Source organism: Delphinapterus leucas, chromosome 16 (assembly GCF_059928025.1).
Source record: "Delphinapterus leucas isolate spDelLeu-1000000601 "Yukka" chromosome 16, BTC_Dleu_Yukka2, whole genome shotgun sequence".
NCBI classification, from domain to species: domain Eukaryota; kingdom Metazoa; phylum Chordata; class Mammalia; order Artiodactyla; family Monodontidae; genus Delphinapterus; species Delphinapterus leucas.
Window position 1 is genome coordinate 6,562,969 of NC_143144.1, and position 22,353 is coordinate 6,585,321.

General features: G+C 43.7%; 1 protein-coding gene and 1 non-coding gene across 3 annotated transcripts in view; both read left to right on the forward strand.

The window, feature by feature from the left end:
* Positions 1-22,353, forward strand: part of DISC1 (DISC1 scaffold protein) — a 349,574-nt gene that overhangs the window by 270,314 nt on the left and 56,907 nt on the right. For both annotated transcript variants that reach the window (XM_022553158.2, XM_022553157.2), the window contains exon 10: positions 4,245-4,305. In XM_022553158.2, the coding sequence (XP_022408866.2) occupies positions 4,245-4,305 (61 nt within the window). The remainder of the gene's footprint in view (positions 1-4,244; positions 4,306-22,353) is intronic.
* On the forward strand, positions 20,002-20,128 carry LOC115803715 (small nucleolar RNA SNORA25). Its single transcript, XR_004024487.1, has one exon. It is a non-coding gene; the product is annotated as a small nucleolar RNA SNORA25 (small nucleolar RNA).

Consider the following 22,353-nt stretch of genomic DNA (forward strand, 5'->3'; position numbering starts at 1 on the left):
CTTGTCCTCAAGGGAGGTGCTATGAATTTTTCGTCCCTTGCATGAAAGGTGCTATCACAATATAATCATAGTTATGTGGGATCACCAAGGGCTTCTTAAGTTACTCTCACTCCCTACGTGATGACACCTCGTCTCCTTGCTTCAGTCGCCGGGGTCTTCTGAGTGTCCGTCTGCAGTCCAGAGCTTCTCTAGACTCATATATCCAACTCTATACTTGCCAGTCCTGCTGGATGTCTAATAAACCTAAATTTATCGTATCCAAAATTGGACTCTTTTTAAAAGTTTTTCGATTGCTTTTATTTTCTCCAGCTTTATTGAGGTATAATTGACAAATAGCATTGTGAGATAAAGGGTACAATGTGATCGTGATGTTTGATATACATGGTGAAAGAGTTTCCCCTCATCAGGTTAATTAACACATCCATCACTTCACGTATTTATCTTTTTTTTTTTTGGCGGCGGCGGTGGGGGGGACATTAGAGTTCTACTTTCTTAGCAAATTTCAATCCAAAATTAAAGTCCGGCTTGTCTCCCCAAACAGGTTTCACCACCATCTTCCCTTCTCAGCTGACGGCGACTCTGTTTTTATTTCGGTGGCTCAGGGCAAAAACCTTGTAGTCATTCTTGACGTGACTCTTTTTCACACACGCAAATGCAATCCGTCAGGAGCTCCTGTTGTTTCTATGGTTTAAAGTATACCTAAAATCTGCCTCATATCACCGCCTCTGCTGACGCCCTGGTCTCAGTCCCCATCACCTCACCTCCTCCTACAGTCTGGTCTCAACACAGCAGCCACGAGCCAATTGCTTGCCATTCTTATGCAGTGCTTTCCCATTTCACTCAGAACACCCCAAATCCCGAGATGACTTTCCAGTTACTACAGCTGTAGAACTACTTACCCCCACAACTTAATGACTTACAACCATTTATTATGTGCACAAATTCTGTGAGTCAGGGGTTTCGACAGAGAGCAGCAGGGACGGCTTGTTTCCCTTCCATGATGTCCGGGTCCCTCAGACTGAAAGGCCCAAATCATCTGAAAGCTCGCTCACTCACACGTCTGCACACACACACACACACACACACATACTCACTCTGCATATCTGAGCACGCCCCTAGCACTGGGTCTTACCTTGTACCTTCTTCAGGATTTTATATGTGAAGAAATTTTTATATAGATGTTTTTCCTTTTTTTTTTTCCAAAACACTTTATACTTTTAAAAAAGCAATTCCTGATGGCCTGTGCTCCCAACACTGCCTCCCACCTGTCCCCAGCCACGTGCTGGGGCTTCTGGGTCCACAGCCCCGCCCGGGGTCTAGTGGGGGCCCAGCAGCAGCCATGGCAGGGTTGACTCTGCTGGGAGCGGCAGGGAGCCAGCCACCCTCTTCCTACCCTACCTCCCAGTAACTACTCCCTGCCTGGGGGCACCCACTCCCTGGGACTCTGGACGGAGGGACAGATGGACGGAGGGAGCTGTCCCCAGGACCCCACCTCCTTCTCTGAGGGGATGCAGGGCATGGATCTGCAGGACCTTCCCCCTGCAGCTGGCGTTTCTCTCCTGCTCTGTGAGCCTGCTTAACTGAATAAAATGTTGCGGCCAAAAAAAAAAAAAATGCGGGCTGTAGGCTGAGCCCTTTGCCCCGGCGGCCGGGAGCCAGAACAGCTCCGCACGGCCTCTCGTGTGGCTTGGGCTTCCCCACGGCATGGCGGCTGGGTTCCCGGGAGGAGGAGCCAGGCGGGAGCTGGACCCTAGCCTCAGAAGTTAAACAGCATCCTTCCTGCCACGCGCAGCTGGGGGAACAGTCCTAGCCTGTTCAGGTTCAAAGGGAGGGAAATAGGTTTCCCTGTTTGATGGACAGTGGCCAAGTTCTGGAAGAGCGTATGGGGCCAGCAATATTACTGTGGCCGTGTTTGGAAATAGAGTCTGCTGCAGTGGCCTGCGTGATTGGACCTGAGCTGTTTCTCTGCCCTCATCGCTTCTCCCCAGGGAACGTTCTGCTCTGGCCACATGTTGGTGAGACACTCAGGCAGACTCCTGCCCTGGCTGGCCGGTCTGCGTCTCTGCCCTTCCCGGCATGCTGCTTACATGCTCTCCCCGCCGTCTCCATGCTTTTACTCAATGTCACCTTCTCAACGAAGCCTACCCTGACCACTCTGCAGCCCCACTCTGATCCCCTTCTCTTGATGTATGATACTTATCACCCCCCTAGTAGTCTATGGAACTTTCTGTTTCCTCTTTATTACCTGCCCCTCCAGAACGAAGCACCACGTAGGCAGGAATCTTTACTGATCCTGCTTATTGGTTTATACCCAGGGCTTAGAACAGTGTGTGCCACATAAATGCGTGTAGGATGTGAAACAGAGCATGTCTGGTTGGGATATTCTGAGTTTGCAGTACTTATTCCAGGTGAACCAGTGAGATCTCTGCTCTGAAGGACCACATCACCGTGACTAAATCCCCATGCTGGCACACGACCTGACTCATAGTAGGAGCTGACAACACATACTTAACTGATTTATTCGGAGAAAAAACTTAGCACACCTTAACTTGTAGCTTAGGCAAGCACAGATCAATGAGATCAACTTCAACAGTTCCTTTCACTGTATGTATCTCTGTTTTAGCTATCATCAGTGAATTAACCAGAACTTTTGTTGTCATTTCCATCTAAATATTTGGTTTCTTTTCTTTTCTTTTTTTTTTTTTTAACAAAGAGAAAAGTACTAGATTTATTCAAGTGTTCTGTCAACATGTGTTGAGAAACTAGTACAAACAAATGCTATTCAAAGTACTGGAGATACAGCATTGACTAAGACCGACAGCATCCCAGTTCTTACGGAGCTTACCTTGTAGTGGGAATAAATAGGCAATAACGAGCATATAAACAAAGAAAGAAAACAGGTAGTGGTAAATGTTCTGATGAAAACAAAACAGGGTGGTCTGAGAGTGTGGATTAAGAGTAGCTTAATTATTCTTGAAAATTAATTGCAATGCCTTATTAAATAACTTCATGTGACTCCAACTGAAGCAGAATAATTAGTTTAATCATAGCCTTTTAGTAATAGTCTTACTGATGCATTGATAAGGTGTGTTTTCCCCCATCGGAAAGGTCATCAATTTGGCTTTTATATTCTTAGAGCAGTATTTCCCAAAATGAGATCAATGAAGTACCATAGTTCCTGGGAATATTTGGTTTCTTGATGAGGAATTTCAAGGTACTTTTTCCAGTTTCCAATACAGCCCCTGTCCTTCACCCCACGCATACATGTTGACCAAGGTGGGGTCCTGAGTGTCCCCCAGGCGGACACTCAGGGCTGAGAGCCAGGCAGCATGCTTTCCATGTACCCCAACTTTTGGGTGTTTATGAGCCCTTCAACACAAATTACCTTTGAGAATGAAGGTTGGAATAAAAAGAATGGTAAATATCACAATGGCCGTAATACCGGTGAGGACAGAAAGGGAACAACATCAATAGGTTACCGCCACCATCCTCCAGAGGCATCTCTGCCGGCCGCTCTTCTGGGGCTGGAAGTCACATCTCGTTCGGGGATCACCTGCAGACCAAGGCACTTTCACCCCTCACAGGAGGAGGAAACAGAGGGTGTCAGAGCTTGTCCCGAAGGTACCAGATCTCTTCTACATTAGCAAAGTGCCTCTTTGACCCATTGGGCCATAAGAGTCATCTATTCCTTCAGTGTTTGGTGGTTATGAGGCACTGAGTTTACCTCTAGCAGAAGCTGATCTCACAGCTTTGGGAGCTGAGTAGTTGATGTCAGCTCACTGGCTGCATCCGGTTCCTGTTTGTTTTTCAACGGAAGGGTCTGTAGTCCTCAGCTACCATTGGTGAGGTTCTCTGATTAAACCACAGGATGGGGTGTTCTTCTCTCTCTCACTTTTTCCCAAACTCCCAAGCCTTTGGCTACCAGGTGGGAAAGGTGAGGGGCACAGAGCACAACGGGATCCACGCCAGACACCGGTTAAGCTGCCTTTGAAAGCACGTAGTGAAAGGCATCATACCCTCGATCCCCGGCTCCGACTCCGGCAGTGCCTGGAGGCCTCAGACCCCTTCCAACGCATCCCTCCAGGCAAGCCGTCCAATGGATTCGAGTGTTTTCCAAACATAGGATGTTATCATTACTAGCGGCTCAACTGTGATCCTTCGGGTTTGGGCTTTTAGTTGAGCAGTTCTGGGTTTTGTTCAATCTCTGACTCCAGTTGCATCAATTTTGGATTTTTGTTTTGCAGAAACCAGTGTGAAGGTGAATACTATGAAGTACATGGAAATGCTTGAGGATAAACTGCACAGGTAGGGATGGTAACTTCTTCATTACAGACTCCATGGCACGTCTGGATTCTTTATTATATCAGAATTTGGTGAAAGCAAAGAAAAAGGCTAGCCAATTTCTACAATAAATTAACAAAGAAAAACACAAAAAAGGAGTCCTTTGAATCCTGTAGCAGAAGAAGCAGGTGCCATACAGACATCTCCCAGAGCTTTTCTCTTTTTATAAAAAGTAAGTAGATTAAGATGTTGAAAAGCGTCCGGGGAGATCACAAGATTGTTTTCATGTTTCCTAAGAAGAAGAAGGATCTTCCTTGGTACGTTAAATTCCGAATTCATGCCTTGGTCTGTCTTTCTCTTCTTCGAAATGTCTGAAGTGGATGTCATGGGTTTTGACCCAGCTTATCTACGTTTTAGAACAATATAAGAATGCACGTCTTAGATTCTGTTTTGAATCCTGAATCAAAACAAGTGTGAAAACTTCTTGTGCCTTTTTTTTTAGAACCCAATTAGGAATTCAGGTTTGAGAAACATTAGGGATGCTGCATTGTGTCAAGGTGTTTCTGGTTTTTGTGGATGTGTACTCGTGAAAATAAATCCCAGCCACCAGGATCTGTTCCTAATTAAGGAAAGTAGGAAAATGTACTATGTGCTTTGCTCCCTGGGACGCGTTTAGCTCTATGGAAAATGTTTTGCTACTACTTTGGAAATTGTTAAATAACTCTTTAAACAGGCTATGCCTTAAACCTTTGTCTGCCAGGGTAATGCCATCGGCTAAAATACCGCTTCTCCCTTAAGAGATGTTAAGGGGAGCTGCCTAGCTGAGCTCTGCTCTACAGGGCAGGTGAGGTGCTGCAGGGTTGATTCTAATGCTTGGAAAGCAAGTTCTTCCAACCACTGACTGGTATTGCCCTGAGCCCTGTGCCCTAGATGTGGGGAGGAACCTCAACGAAGGTGGCCTGTAGCAGGTATGGGGTGAGAGGGCTTGCAGGTAAGAGGCATCCTCTGAGGAAATGTCTCTCCTCCTTAGAAAGTAGGGCACTCAGCTGGGTCAGGTGCACTGCCCTGAGTCTGGTGTCCTCCTCTACCGCGTGTTCTGCCTGGGCAGGTTTCTGCACATCCCTCTTGATCTTAACTCTGCTTACCATTTTTTAGCTGTAAGCATCCCACACGCCCTGAGTTCTGTTAGGTGAGTGGATGGCAGGTTGGAGCTGTGAGACGTGGGTATACGTAGAGAAGTGCCCCTTTAAATAGCAGCTCTATCACTTATCAGCTACCTAGCCTCAGGTAAGCATTCACCTTCAATTTCTTTATCTTTAAAACAGAAGGGTGGGTACCTACCTTCCAGATGTGTGCCTTTTATTATCCACTGTATATAAAACACCCTCATAGTCAGCTGTCAGCAAACCTTCGTCCCCTTCACCTCCTGCTGCTTCTGATCTTTGCTGTCCTGATCGTCAGAGCTGGCTGAACAGTCATGCCCAGAACTCATCCTTTTCCCTCCAAGCCAGGCCCCTGTGCTGTGTATGCAGTCCAGGGAATGCCGCCCCCTCCACCTGTTGAGGCCCTCCCACCTGGTGCCTGTGTGGAACCAGGACTCAGGTTCACTGCGCTTTCCCTTATCTCCCCCTTGGAGTCAGTCTGTAGTCCTGCCACTTAGGGCCCTGCAAGCATCCTCCAGCCCACCTGCGTTCACCACGCTAGGGCGGGTCTGTCTTCTCTCACTGAATGACTGTGAGGGCTGCTTTTTCCATCTTTCTCTGTACAGTGTTGCCCTTTCCATTCCATTCTCCAGGTGATCTCCAGTGAGCCTCTTAAAATGCACATCTGGTCGTTGTGCATCCCCATCATCTGAGGGATAAAGCCTAAATGTCGCACTGCAGCTCATGCGTTCTTCACGTGGCCTCTGTGGGTCCTTCGGAATCAACCATCACCACCCGTCACTGCCCTACTCCAGTCCTACTGATTCTCGTATGTTTCTCAATGGCACTGTGGCTTTTTTCGAGAGAGAAACTCATTTAGAAGGGAAAATGGTCACGGGATTATTGTTCTGGGAAGTATTAGGTTGAACCATGTAAAATTACTGATATCAGACCATTTCGACCTAGAAAGATGGCACTCTTTTACGGTGCAACCCAATATTTAGCGATCTGGAGTGATCTTCAGTAGGTCCGATGCTACGGCCTGAGAAGGGCCAGTGTCCTTCCCCACGGCACGCTGGCCCGTGCATGGATGTGTGGGCTTTCACCTCTCCTTTGGCATGTGCCCCTGGGGGCCTCTCCCAGCTCAGCCCTGACCAGCCCTCCATGTGTCTAAGCCTCGTGCATCCTTCAAGTTTTAGACGTCTCCTCTTTGAAGCCTTCCATGACTCCCCAGGACTGAGTCATGTGCTTGCACTGAATTATTCTTCTTGCTTTCAAAGTGCTTCACGTCAGGTGTGGAAGGTTATGTCTGTCTTGTTCAGGATGTATCCTCAGTGATTTGATAGGTCTGAACAGTGTAGGTGACAAACAATATTTGCTGAATGAATGATTGAATAGATGACTGAATGAATGCAGCCAATCTGTAGACAGCCCGGTCTCATTTCCATCACCTCTCCAGCCAATGTGGTTGCGTGACTCACGTACGTTCGTTACTTGGGATCCGTCAACAGTCTCCGGGGACCAGGATGGTGGCTGGCCCATCCTCCAGGCTACTTCCTGAGGGCTCTTTCCATTGCTGTTTCAAGCTGTGAGGAGGTCTGGCTCAGATTTGTTTGAACTGCTGTGCTGGAACCACCCAAATAGAGAGGAGATAAGGCAGCAGGCTCTGTAACCCCTGGGCCGTGGGCAGAAGGGCAGACAGAGGCTGGGAACTGCTGTGCCCTGAGGTGCGTGCAGGGGGGTTATTGCTGCCTTGGAGCGGGAGGCCAGCCTGGAGGCGGCGGAAGTGTGGTGAGTGTCGGGCTCTCCTTCCTGGGACAGAACTGCCCTCCCCAGCAGGCCTGAGGTGTGATGGTGGCGCGATGCTGCCTCAGTCATGTTTCTTTTCAAGAGGATCAACATCTTAAAACACAAGACCAGTTTTTAGCCCTTGGTGGTTGGCATCATGGTGGCTGCTCAATTAATATTGCAAGATGTTGACGAAAGCAAGGTGATAGATGCCGATGAAAATCTTTGTTATTTATTTGCACTGTCTGGAGCATCTCTGGGCCTTACGGTGGTTTAGAAGGAGAGTTGCTGAGAACTGAATAAAATGCTTGTTTCCCGTTAGAAAGTTGTTGAGGACACACTTGCTCATCAGTGCCACAGCGGGCTTTAGATCTGGCCAGTCGTGATTTTGGAGACAAATCTAAATGACAACAATATCTTTGTTGAGACCTGGAGACTCAAGTACTGAGACAAACCAGGGTGGGTTCAATGTCTCCCTCTCTATCAAAAAAGTCAAATGAATTAGAAATTAGGAGGTAACCAATGCTATCAGCAGCTCAGAAGGACCTGCTGCACGGTACGGAACAAAAAAGTGGGCAGCTATTAAACAGGGGCTTCTGGTATATAGCAAACAAAGATTTGCCTTTTAATAATCTGAGTTATATAAAAAAGGAAATTTCCCTCTAAGTTTGAATGTTCGTCAAAACGTTAAAAAGGTTTTTATAAAACCTGATTTTTAAAACCATGATTTTATTTGCTATCAAACAATGTTAAGGCTGCCAAATATTTGATGTACTTAAAAGCATCTCAATTATGTTATTTTATGTACTCAGGGTATCTATTCAGTCAAGTATAATTGTAAATAGATCAATAGTAAAATTGTTATTTGTAAATTACACCCATAAACCCTTTATTTCTTATACAGGAGAATAAATATAGACATATATACACCTATGCATGTATACATCCACTTCCACGTATATAAACACACAAACTTGCAATTGAAAAATAAACATTTCACAGTTACTCTATTTATTTTGAAAATTCCCCTTTTTAAAATTAATTTTTGTTGGAGTAGAGCTGCTTTACCATGTTGTGTTAGTTTCTGCTGTACGGCAAAGTGAATCAGCTATACGTATACATATAACCCCTCTTTCTCAGGTTTCCTTCCCATTTAGGTCACCACAGAGCACTGAGTAGAGTTCCCTGTGCTATAACAGTAGGTTTCATTAGTTGTCTATTTTATACATACTATCAATAGTGCATATGTGTCGATCCCAGTGGAAAATTCCCCTTCAGTAACAAGGCATTGAATGGAAGTTCATGGATCGGGAGGAGGTGACATTCTCTCCTTTACATCCAGCCTTACGATCAGGGAGTGACTTAGAGGCTGGGGAGAAGCTGGCTTATTATCTCTGTATCCGTGAGGGGCAGAAAAGCAACAGACCTCCGGCAAATACACCTTGTTCTCAAGAAGAAAATGAACCGATGGAAAAAATAACCCACGTTTTAAGTTAGATGCATGTACGTTGCTTCTCCTCGTTTCTACAAAGGAGTCAGGATTTGTGGATGTGTTTCCCACCCGTTTCAGGGATGTCCCGCCTTCCCCTTATCTACAGCCCCTTATCTACAGCCAGACAGCCAGAGAGCCAGGAGGGTGGCTGCAGTCAGTTACAGGGTTACAGGGTCGTGATCATTCCACAGACCCACCCCCTCGCTGCTTTCCTTTCCATTCCCACCGCTGCTACCTTTGACTTGGGTCAGTAAAGCATCTTACAGCCTCCCTCCTTCTGGGCTCACACCGTTTCAGTGCACCGTTCCGCCGCAGCCAGGATGACTTCGTTACCGTCCTGCTTACAATCCTTCTAGGCTCCTTCGCATCCACCATAAACTCCACGGTCCTCATCAGGCCCCCAGGCTCCCCGTGAAGGGGCTCCAGCCTACTGCCACCTCGTCTCTGGGGTCTCCACCCTCACTGGGTGCCCGGTGCCCCAGACTAGCCTGTGCTTTCAGTTCCTTAATTCACGCCCCCAGCAGCTCCTTTGGGGAGCCCTCCCCTTCCCAGCTCCTGGGTGCACGCTCACCTCACGGCTCAGCACCGTATCTTCTCTACAAAGCCCCTCTGGCTTCCTCCTGCTTCCTTCTTGGTTCTCACAGTAGGAGCCGCTGACAACAGTCTGTTGCACTGACTTCTGTCTGCTTCTGTTGGACTGCGAGATCCTTGAGGATGCTCACTTGCTCTGTGTTCCAAGTGGCTGGCATGCTGTCTGGCACAATTTCAATAAAATTATATTTAATGCAAGAATGAATGGATAGGGCTTCCCTGGTGGCGCGGTGGTTGAGAGTCCGCCTGCCGATGCAGGGGACGCGGGTTCGTGCCCCGGTCCGGGAGGATCCCACATGCCGCGGAGCGGCTGGGCCCGTGAGCCATGGCCGCTGAGCCTGCGCGTCTGGAGCCTGTTGCTCCGCAACGGGAGAGGCCACAACAGTGAGAGGCCCGCGTACCACAAAAAAAAAAAAAAAAGAATGAATGGATAAATAGCCATTGTATCTTGAAATGTTATTTTCAGCTGTTTGATTCAAAAAGTCAAGGCAGCCTAAGAAGATGTAATGCTCCAGAAATCCATTTGTCTTGACATCAGATCTTAGTGGGTTATAATAGAAAAGGGAAATAAATCTACTCTTAAAGAGCTTTCTCCACTTCTTCTTACCCCCGAGGTTTATTGTTTCTGGAGGTAGTACTTAAGCATGATATTTTGGCCCTGCTCATTTTTCCTTACAGCTGAACCTTGCTTGAATTTCTGTTTTTTCAATTATTATTATTTTTTGGTTATATTTGTTCACTTGTTTTATTTTTTAGATTCCACATAAAAGTGAAAACATATGGTATTTATCTTTCTCTGTCTGACTTAAATCACTAAGCATAATACCCCCCAGGTCTATACATTTTGCAAACGGCAGAATTGCATTCTTTTTTATGGCTGAGTAATATTCCGTTGTATATAGAAGATGTGGTATTTATTTTCTCAAGTATTCGTATTCTCTGGTAGCCATTTTTCTCGAAGAGGCAAAAGGAATATTCAAAAGTCTTGTAGATGGGTTACACTCTTTACTGATCCTATGTTATATGTTGTATCTAACCATTGTACCGGAGAAATTTATTACTGTCTAATGGCCAGCTCACATCTCTGGCTCATGGGCACCAAGCCCTCCACCCTACGGCTCCATTTAAACTCACAGAGTCTCTTGTATGCATGACTGATGGGAAAATTTCTCTTTTTTTCCCTACCATTTTTTCTAAGGTTAAACATAAAAACTGCCACAAACTATAAGCACAGTTTAGTGGATTACAGGTGATTTCTGTTTCTTTGTGCTCTTCACTATTTCAAGCGAATTTTTTTTTTTTTGGAATGTGCATCATACTTTCATAACCAGAAAAGAAAACGGAAAAATCATTAAAGTCTGTTTTTGACTATAGAAATAGAGACTTTCTCAGAGGTCTTCTTAGCTTTAGAGGAAACTATTAAAAACTCATTGGTCTTACCTGAAATTTACTTAGAGACATATATTTTTCTAAAGGTGATTTTGTTCTTTTTTTTTTTTTAATTAATGTTTAGTTTCTCATTATCTTGCAGTTTCAATATGGACAGCCTGCCAGGAAATGGTAGCTCAGGGGACTCACTGCTCAGTGACCAGTGGGGTGGGGTGTAAGCAGGGAGGGAGAGCCATGGTGGCTGCTGCCTGGGCACCATCACCTTCCCAGCTGGTCTGTCTGGACGGCTTTGCCTTCAGCCCAGAAGCCAGCGAGGCCTGAGAGGCACACAGCTTCCTGGAGTTCAGAGTACTTGTTGGGCAGTGCTGTCCTGACTTTCTCTCTAAGTTGGCACAGTGTACCATATGGACGACCTCAAGAGACTAAGGCACCGTTTCTCTGCCCAGAGGACGTGCCGTCTAGAGTAGGAGCAGTGCTGCCCAGAGTGTGCCTCAGAGGTCAAGGTCTGTCCCCTCACCGAAGGCACCTGGAGCCGGCCAGTCACGGCTAAAAGCAAGTGTTGATGACCAACTGCCCACGATCTCAGGAAGATGGGAATTAGGGCTGAAGATGGGGTCCCTGGAACACTTGTTTCCAAGGCAGCTGCCTACGAGGCGGCCCACTAGGATGTGGGAAGAACATTTTAGAATGTGTTTTACTTTTTCATTTCACTCATTTAAGGTTTGTCCTTGAACCTGTTTTGTATGTGTATAGTAGTACATGCATACAATTTGTGAAACAAAACTCAGAGTGCATGGTTGTAATTTTCTCACTGATGAGACAGTGCTGACATTAACACTCGCTTATCTTCGGATTACTGAATCAGATGTCACGTTCAGCATGTGACCAACCTATGCAGCAACCGTCTTTGTCTTCACGTCCACAAAGGAAAAAAAGGAGTTAATTGTCTAACAGAAGAGTTGGCACTCATGCACAAAGAAGATGAAAGAGGCAGAGACATGAAGAGGGAACGGGCAGAGTTACAAAAGGCACGGGGGAGAGGGAATTTACAGTGTGGAGCTATTGGTAACTTCAGGCCAGAATTCACGAGCCTTGTTCAGGTGTGTGGCCCTTAAAAGCATAACAGCTGAAAGCCCGGGAGGCTGCTTCTCCCAGGAGTACATTCCAGACTTGACCGAGCTGTGCTTCCCGGCAGCCTGGAGACTGCTCACCAGCACCCCAACAGGAGTTTTAACAATGACTAGAATTCTTTGGGATCCCATATAGAATGTTCTTTATTCCGAATTATGCAAGGCGATTTCGACGTTTCGGTGCACCTGGAACAATCCATTTTCAACCCACATTGACCTTATTTCGAAAGCTGCTGGGGGAAGTGACTATAAGACATGGAGGCCAGGAGATAAGCCACCAGGCGCGGGCGGACACCTGCTTCTGTTTTTCGCAAGTTTATTGTATTGTTTTGCTGCTGACCGGGCGTCCCTTCTCCCCTCTTAGGAGGCACGAGTCAGACACGTTAGTACCTCCCCAGACCCCGCTGCTTCTCTGGGAGCCCAGGGCCTTGCTCACCCCGTCTTCACAGCCTCAGCCCCATTTTTTCTTCCTCTGCGTCTCAGAAAGGCAGATTCTCAGCTTCTTTCTCTTCCTTCCTCTGTTTGGCGTGACCCTCCTGCGTTCGCCTCTATTCTCAGCTGGGAGCTATTTGTATTTGTGCCAGCTCTCTGTCTCTCTCTCTCTCTCTCTCTCTCTCTCTCTCTCTCTCTCTGTGTCTCTCTATCGCTCTGTGTCTCTCTGTCTCTCTATCTCTCTCTGTCTCTCTGTCTCTATCTCTGTCTTTCTGTCTCTATCTCTGTCTTTCTGTCTCTATCTCTGTCTTTGTGTCTGTCTCTCTCTTTCTGTCTTTCTCTCTCTCTCTCTCTCTCTGTGTCTCTCTATCGCTCTGTGCCTCTCTGTCTCTCTATCTCTCTCTGTCTCTCTGTCTCTGTCGCTCTGTCTCTCTTTGTCTCTGTCCCTGTCTTTCTGTCTCTCTATCTCTCTCTGTCTCTCTCTGTGTCTCTCTATCTCTGTCTTTGTGTCTATCTCTCTCTTTCTGTCTCTCTATATCTCTCTCTTTGTGTCTATCTCTCTCTTTCTGTCTCTCTATCTCTCTCTGTCTCTGTCTCATTAGCAGAAGGAGATGTTTAGGATGCAGAGGCTGGAAGTACATCACCCCTTTTCACCCCCTCCTGATAAGCCGTCTCTCTACTGGGTTGACTCCTGTCTGTCCTTTCAGACTCTGTTGAGGAGGTATAGCCCACAGGGACTTCTCTGTCCTCTGGCTCCTGTCCTGTCTCCCGTCTGCTTCTCGCCTGCCCTTTGATCGCACTGTCTTGGGACATGAATTTTCCTTTTATGTCCCTGTTCTGCCTTCTTACCTCAGTTGCCCACTCAGGGCTCAGTCCTTCCACCCAGGAGATACTGTGGTTTCATCCATTGCTGGTCTTTTGCCACAAGTCCACATTTCCTTCTAAAACTGGATAAATTGATCCTACACATCATGTACACGAAAGCCTTTGTGAAAATATTCATTGTTAGATTTGCCCACTTTTGAATATTGAAGCAATTTGGCTATACTGTCTAATTTTCCAGGGGAAACAAGGGTCTAAACTACCATACTATTTTGAAATTCAAACTGATAAGAAATCTTAAAGCAGTTAATTCTACAAAGGTCTACATAACCATTAATTTAATATGTAACCATTGATTGTTCACATTTCATTTTTAATCTTATTTCATCTTATAACAGAAAATCCTTCAGTATACTTAAAATAATAATGGTTAAACGTATAAAAATACATACTTACAGAAAAATAATACATAAAATACAAGAAGATGGCATGAATTTAGAAAGTAGGAAAAAAAGAAGGAAAAACAAGGGTAGGGAAAATATTGGTAACATTTGTATAGGGATTAGAGTCACCACCACAGCCGTTTACTATTCTAGACATTAAGTATGACTGATATGTATATAAAACTAAGTAATGTTTGAAAAAGTTTATGTGAATGGTAGAATTTATAATAAACTTTGGAGGTCTGCATTTGCGCTACCGTTCACTACAATACTTTCCATTCTCTAAGAACTCTAGTAATGAATTTTTACTCAGAAATAACTTTTCCCCCTGAAATGTTCAGTTAATGATGAGTATGGTTTCCGGAACACTTCAGTCCATTTAGAGAAGCCTACATGTAGTTTTTCAGAAAGAGAGAGTCGAGCTTTTGCCTCTAGAACCCCTGCAACTGCGCCAACTAGGCAAGTCTTTGCTTCAGGGCAAGAAAAGAAGCCGTTGCCTGCTGAATCCCACCCGGCCTTTATGTCCGGTCCACAAAGAGGGCTTGGAGTCCGCTGTTGCTTTCCAGGGATGCTGTGCAGCAGGGCCCAGACAGGGGAATTAAGATGAAGGGTCTCCCTCCTCCTAAGTTTTTAGCATTAAAAAAAAAAAAAAACCTCAGACAAACAAATAATCTCTTTCCTGATGAATGTGGAGAACCTGAGACATTTAGATAAAGTGCAGGCTCTGGAATCAAGTCGTCTGGATTCATGTGTGGCCAATTAAAATAGACCAATAATAGAGCAAGAATAAAGAATGTATCCCGTATACAAAAAGAACTTAATAAATGCTAGCTATTATTACCTTAGTAGCAGCTATGGCACCATGAAAATGATGAAATCAAAATATCTACGTTTCAAAAAATCCTTATTTTATAAAACCAGAAGAGAATCTCTTACGCTCCTGGTGAAAGTATGGGGAGAGAAGAGATGTTTGCTTGGAGCTTATAGCCTCCACTGAAGGGCTGCGAAAACTGGTTGATTATTTAAGCTCTTAGCTTTTTCCTCTGCCTGCCCTTTGGCCAGCTGTTAGCACCTCCTGCAGAGGCTGGAAAGGGAGAGGGGTGAGGAAATTGAGTTCTTGTGAATGGCTGAGGGTTAGAGCCTCCCACGTTTCTGTGACCAAAGGGCTAGGATCCTTCCAACAGTCTTCTGCCTTTAGAAGCAACCTGGCTGGTTTGGGGGGTGTTTGAGACCAAGAAAGTTCTGGGCTCCAGGCTCCAGAGCTCAGGTGCTGGGAGGAATTTATCATCTCTTCTGCAATTCACGGAGCTTCAAAGCCCTTCGTCTTGACCGTCACTGGAGCTCAGAGAGAGAGAGCATTTTGGGGAGAAAGTAACTCCAATATATTTGCTTCTCTCCCTCTGCTATTTTCCTTTGAGAGAGTAAAAATGTTGCTCTAGAGAAGAGGGTGGCAGAAGGAAAGAAGAGGAAGGATTAGTCAGAAACCCTTTGGGTTTGTCTGGTGAGAGGCTTCAGAGAGGGGAGAGGTCTTCCCGATGTGTGATGCGAAGAATTCAGGTAGCATGAGCCATGTGGTTGGCACAGGAGAAGACAGATATTTTAGAAAAAATTTAAAGTATTTATTTATTTATTTTAAAATTGAAACATAGTTGATTTACAATGTGTTAGTTTCAGGTGTATAGCAAATTGATTCAGTTTTATATATATATATATATATATATATTCATTTTCAGATTCTTTTGCATTATATATTATTACAAGATATTGACTATAGTTCCCTGTGCTGTACAGTAGGTCCTTATTGGTTATCTATTTTATATATAGTAGTGTGTATCTGTTAATCCCAAGTTCCTGATTTATCCCTCCCCCACTTTCCCCTTTGATAACTATATGTTTGTTTTCTATGTCTGTTAGTCTATTTCTGTTTTGTAAATAAGTTCATTTGTATCCTTTTTTTTTAGATTCCACATATAAGTGATACCATATGATATTTTTCTTTCTCTGTCTGACTTACTTCACTTAGCATGATAATCTCTAGGTCCATCCATGTTGCTGCAAATGGCATTATTTCATTCTTTTTGATAGCTGAGTCATATTCCATTGTATATATGTACCACATCTCCTTTATCCACTCATCTGTCGATGGGCATTTAGGTTGCTTCCATGTCTTGGCTATTGTAAATAGTGCTGCTATGAACATAGGGGTGTAGGTACCTTTTTGAATTATAATTTTGTCCAGATATATGCCCAGGAGTGGGATTGCTGGGTCATATGGTAACTCTGTTTTGCTGGGTCATATGGTAACTCTAGTAAGGAACCTCCATACTGTTCTCCATAGTGACTGTACCAATTTACATTCCCACAACAGTGTAGGAGGGCTCCCTTTTCTCCACACCCTCTCCAGCATTTATTATTTGTGGACTTTCTGACCGGTGAGAGGTGACACCTCACTGCAGTTTTGATTTGCGTTTCTCCAGTAATTTGTGGTACTGAGCATCTCTTTATGTGCCTGTTGGCCATCTGTGTGTGAGAAGACAGATTTTTGACTGCAGCATCAGAACTAAAAGCGTGGACCAAAGGTCTAGGTCATCTGGCATCATTTTCTGTCACTGATATTTCAACGCTTCGTCGGTCGTGGGGCTCTTCTGAAAAGATGGCCTGAAAAATCAAAAAGTTGGCCGTGATTTTGTCTAATAGCAAATAGGAGATTGACTATTAAAACAGAAGGCTCTGCTAACAGACTCCCCTGTGGTTTGTCCAGTTCCTCCCAAAGCATGTGTTTTAAAGCAATGATATGATCATTCTGCCCAGTGAGATCAATTAAGAAATCAACCAATATTTAAGGAGGCCTGAGGCCTGGCAAGATGCCCAGTGATTCCTCTTTCTTTACTCCGTTTGGTTTAGGTGGTGGAAAGCCATTCCATTGCAATTACTATGTAAACCTGAACTTGGGGAGGCTGTCGAGGGGACGTTCTGTCCACTGTGCTCTGGGGGCCCGTGTGCCCTTGTCCCCCAGATATGCCAGTGTGCTTCACGATGTGCCTGTTTCAAGGGGCCTGTCACATTCTTAAAAAGGCGATTATGACTAATCAAGGCGGAATGTCCAAACTAAGATGATTTATTTTTTTTATTATTATTATTTTTTTGTGTTATGCGGGCCTCTCACTGTTGTGGCCTCTCCCGTTGCGGAGCACAGGCTCCGGACGCGCAGGCTCAGCGGCCATGGCTCACGGGCCCAGCCGCTCCGCGACATGTGGGATCTTTCCTGACTGGGGCACGAACCCGTGTCCCCTGCATCGGCAGGCGGACTCTCAACCACTGCGCCACCAGGGAAGCCCTAAGATGATTTTTACAAGCTCAAGAGAAACCATATAGCTTGAGTGTTTTTGATGCATTTTGGCAGGGAGTTGAGAAATCTTAAAGAAAAATTAATTGCTGTATCAATGGAAACCCCAGCAGGTAGATATCCAATTTGTCATTAATTAAAATGAGAAGACGTTTAACGATTTAAGGAAGCGTTGTCAAGATTGTGTGATAGTTTAATTTGCTAACATGGGATGAACCTGTTAGTTTCAGACGCATGATTAATAGAAGTAGAGCTCCTCCTGGAAATTCTCCGATGCTCACTTTCAGTGTGCAGTCATTTTTAAGACTCTGCTCAGTGCTCTTAGCTCACGTAAAGTGAGGTGACGGGTCTGCAGCATCCTTGGCAAATGTAGGTTAGACGAAATATTACACACAACATTGTCTGCGACTCATTTTTGCTCCTTTTCTCCTCCTCACTCCCCGACCCCGCATCCCTCCCTCCCAGCACCCTGAGTCGTACCACAGCTGTGCAAACATTAGCTGCAAAGCGGCAAGCACTGAGCTGCAGACGCTCTCTGTGCTGTGCTGTGTCCCCTTCTATCAGGGAGCTCACCCCAGGGTGGGTTCTAAATCCCTGATCACAGACACCTCAGGGGGGAGAGCAGTTTTTTCCTTCTGTGGCTGCTAATGTAAAGATGCCATTTCTTGAGCTGGAAGAATTTTCTGTGATTGCATTCTATGCTAAGCCTCAAAAGATAACTTTGTAGCTCTCATTCATCACCCAACAGGGCCTTTTAGGGGTGCTTCTTTTTTGTTTTTTAAATTTTATTGAAGTATGGGTGATTTACAATGTTGTGTTAATTTCTGCTGTACAGCAAAGTGACTCAGTTATACATATATATATATTCTTTTTTCATATTCTTTTCCATTATGGTTTATCACAGGGTATTGAATATAGTTCCCTGTGCTCTACAGTAGGACCTTGTTTATCCATCTTATATATAATAGTTTGCATTTGCGAACCCTAACCTCCCCATCCTTCCGTCCCCCAGCCTCTCCTCCCCCTTGGCAACCACAAGTCTGTTCTCAATGTCTGTGAGTCTGTTTCTGTTTCGTAGATACGTTCGTTTGTGTCATATTTTAGATCCCACATGTAACTGATATCGTATGATATTTGTCTTTCTCTTTCTGATTTACTTCGCTTAGTAGGGTCATCTCTAGGTCCATCCATGTTGCTGCAAATGGCATTATTTCCTTCTTTTTAATGGCTGAGTAATATTCCATTGTGTATGTATACCACATCTTTATCCATTCATCTATCGATGGACATTTAGGTTGCTTCCATGTCTTGGCTCTTGTGAATAGTGTTGCAATGAATATTGGGGTGCGTGTGTCTTTTCTCACAGATACATTTTAGAGGATTGTGACAATTAGGATTGAGACTGACTGGAGACGTTCTTCAAATGTTTGTAGGAATGACATGCAATGCTGATATATATCAGTAGCTGATCCTTATTAAGAGATATTGTATGCAGGTAATCCACGAAACACTTTAAATGGATTATTTCACTGAAGCCTCCCAACCAGCCAGTGAGCTTCAGGCTCTGTTATTATCTGAATATATAAGGGGGCTGAGGCTGGCAGAGATCAAGCACCTTTCCTCAGGTGCCCCAGGGACTACTGTGTGGGTGTTTAATCTGTCTGTCTCAAACCCCCTCAGCGCCTCGTTCTCCAAGACTAACGTTACCACAACGTTCTGGAGTTGGGTGTGGGACAGAGGTATGAAACTTGAAAACTGTGTCTTAAGAATGAACTTCTTGATTTAAATTCCCTTAGTAAGACATTATTTAAAAAAGTCCAAATTATTGTGGAAATTTTTAAACACGTGCAAAACTAGAGAACTTATAACGAACCCCCATGTGCAAATCTCACCAATTCAACAATTTTCAGTACATGGCTGAACTGATTTCAGCTGTACTCCCCTCCACTTCCCCACTGTACTAGTTTCCTATCACTGCTGAAACAGAGAGCCGTGAACAACTTCAAACAACACAGATCTACTGTCTTCCAGTTCTGGAGTCCAGAGGTCTGATGTGGGTCTCACTGGGCTACAGTCAAGGTGTTGGCAGGGCTGCTTCCTTCTGGAGGCTCCAGGGCAGGATCTGCTTCATTAGCTTCTTCAGCTGCTAGTGGCCAGCTGTAACCCTTGGCTCGTGGCCTCTTTCTCCATCTTCAGAGCACATCACTCCAGTCTCTGCTTCTGCATCACCTTCTCCTCTGACTCTGACCCTGCTCCCTCCCTCTCACAAGGACCACTGGATGACGTCATTGGGCTGACCAGAAAATCCAGGGTAATCTCCCCATCCCCAAATCCTGAACTTAATTATATCTGTAAAGTCCCCTTTGCCATATAAGGTAACATTCATGGGTCCTGAAGATTAAGGCATGGACATCTTTGGGGAGCCGTTATTCAGCCTACCACATCCACCCTGCCCCCCACAGGAATATTTTGAAGTGAATCTCGTTTTATTTAACCCATGAATATGTCAACACATATCTTCAAAAAGATAAAGACTTAAAAAAAATAACCGTCATACCATTATCACACCTAAAAACATTAACAAGACTTTCTTCATATCATCAGATATCCAATTTTCCCAAACTGTCTCATAATTTTATGTTGACACGTGGCTTATTCACATCAAGAAATGTGTCAGGGCTCTTTAACCTACGGGTTCCTACTCCTTTTACTTCACTTTCTTGTTGTTGAATTAACCAGTATTTTTGTCCTACAGAGTTTGGCTACTTGTGTCCTTGTGCTCATCGACATGTTTCTTTTTCCCATGTATTTCCTATAAACTGGTAGTTAGATCTATAGGTTTGATTACACTGAGGTTTGATTTTATTGTCACAGTGCTTCACTGATAGCGTTGTTACTTTCTACATAAGGAAGCCAATATTAATCTGTTCTTTCTCTCCTGTGGTGTTGAGATTGGTTGTTGGGTTCAAGACTGGGAGCCCTGCCCTCTTTGTATCAGATTTTCCGTCAGCTTTTTATACCTAAATTGGTGATTATTGACTAGACTTATTATTTCATTAGTGGATTGTGAAATAGTAATATTCTAATTCCATCACAGTCATCATTTCTTTACATAAAATTCTTCTATAAGAAAAGAAACTTCTTCAGGTTATTTCAAAGAGGGTCTGTGGGTTTGTGAAACCGGGAGCTCTTAATGCTACCACCAAAGATTAATATTCTCCATAGGATGTCACAGGCACTCAGTAGTGCTGCTTTCCTGAAGAGACGAAACGTACAGACACTCAGTTTCACTCATAATAATCCATGACTCGTGATGTGAGAAAGTAAGTAAATGCCTCAGAGTTTAAAAACAAAGTTTCCTTCAACATCTATTTAATTGTCCTGAGTGTTATGATCTACAAAAGAAAGAAATGTTTGATTCTTTCTCTTTATGCACCTGTTTCAGAATAATAATTGGTTTTCTAGAAGCCTCTAAAGGTGAACGGAAAGAGTGTGTGTGTGTGTGCATGTAGCATTATGAAGTCATGGATTTTTAACGTGTTTGCTATGTTTCAATTCTTTGCAGAAAGTGTTCTTTTTCAAATTTTCCCATCTTTGGCGGAGATCCCTTTCAAATTGGCCCCTGAATCTTTTAACATCAACCTAAATGCTTCCTTGTTTTCTGATTGAACAAGATGTTTCAGGCTCATCTTGCACATTTCATGGCCCAGATCTAGAATCAGCATTTTCTGCAAGGAGCTCTTTTTATTTTTAGTAGGAAATGATACTTAGAGACCACAGACTGGGCCCTGGGGGGGCTCACAGCTACTGGATTATCGTTATTTTTGAACTTTTCAGTAGACAGAGCTAGGATTTTTTTTTCAGACAAATTATATCACAGATTCACACTGTTATTTCCAGTTCAAATTCAGGGTTACATAGTTTTACTTCTTTGATTTTATACGGGTATTTCTTTTCTCTTATGCTGAAAAATTTTATTCCTTATATCGTTAAAAGAATTCTATACCTATCTATATATTTATCTATCTCTATTATGAAAGATATTTGATTACATGTATGTAGTATATCTGACTATATATACGTGTGTATATATATATTATATTATATTTGGTATATCCATTTTGTGTATGGTTTCAGAATAATAATACTGACATTTTTATTAATAATATGGTAACTGAAAACAACCTAAGACTTCTTTGCAGTTCTTTTTGTTCTTAGGATATATCCCACCAGGGATGCACAGTTAAATTACAGAGGTTTAAAGTCACTTTAATTAACTCCCCTGGGTGTAGTTCAACCATCAACTCAATGCATAGTTAGCTCAATGCACAGTAGGCTCACCTCTATTATTTTGCCTTTTATTTTAGTGGTTGCTTCTTTTTTTTTTAACATCTTTATTGGGGTATAATTGCTTTACAATGGTGTGTTAGTTTCTGCTTTATAACAAAGTGAGTGGTTGCTTCTTTTAGCAACACAAACAAATATATAACACAAACTTTATGGTTCAAAGTTAAATGTACAAAACAAGGTGCAATCAGAAAAGTATAGCTGTCTTTCCCTCTCTTCAGCCTTTTCCTGACTTTCTCCTACAGGAAACCGTTTTAATTCAATTTTGCTTTATCCTTCCACTGCTTTTTAACGACATAGCCATATATATTTATATCCTCTCTTAGACAAAAGGTGCAGTACTACACACGCTGTTCTACACCTGCCAAGATGACTTGTGAATGTAAAATTTCCTGAGAATAGGAAATAGAACCCACATATTGTAGTGTTAAGCCCAGCGGTCCATTTAATCAGAAAGGGGTCAAGCCCTAAAGAGCTGGGAGCCAGAATCCTCTTTAGATTTCAACTTTGCAGAGCTCTGTTTGCGACCCATTCTGTGCTGACATTTTTATTTTCTTCCTCGTACTTAGCTTGTAACCACCCCCAAGATCTCCCAGGACTCACAACAGTTATAATTAATTGCAAATACTGATTCTGGAAATACCGTTTTTTTTTTAACCAGGTGGCTTGTCAAAAATAGTCTTCTATGTTACTACATGACAATTCTAACCACGGTTTTAATAGTAATTAACATTCAATAAGTACACATATTACAATTTGCTTAACCATATTTCATTGAAGGGCATTTTGTTGTTTTCCACCTGTTTTTGTTATATGGCAAATTTAAAAATTAATTTCTCTTTGCTCAAGAGCCTTGAATTATTGAACTGATGGAACTGACACCATTACCTAACAGGCACCTGTGTTCTTTCCTCGGGTCCTTGTTTCCAGGGGTGGAAGTGTGCGGAAAGATGTAGCTCTTCCCAAAGAAAGTCTTTTTTCTTAACACTTTCGAAAGAAGGAAAATACAAAACATACACAGGATGAAAATAGACAGGAGGAGGACCTTTAAACAGAACAAAAACCTTTGTGAAAAATTCTCACTTCTGTTTTTTTTCCAAAGAAAACTTTTTATACGAGGTACATGCAAAGTGTGTCATATTAGATTGAA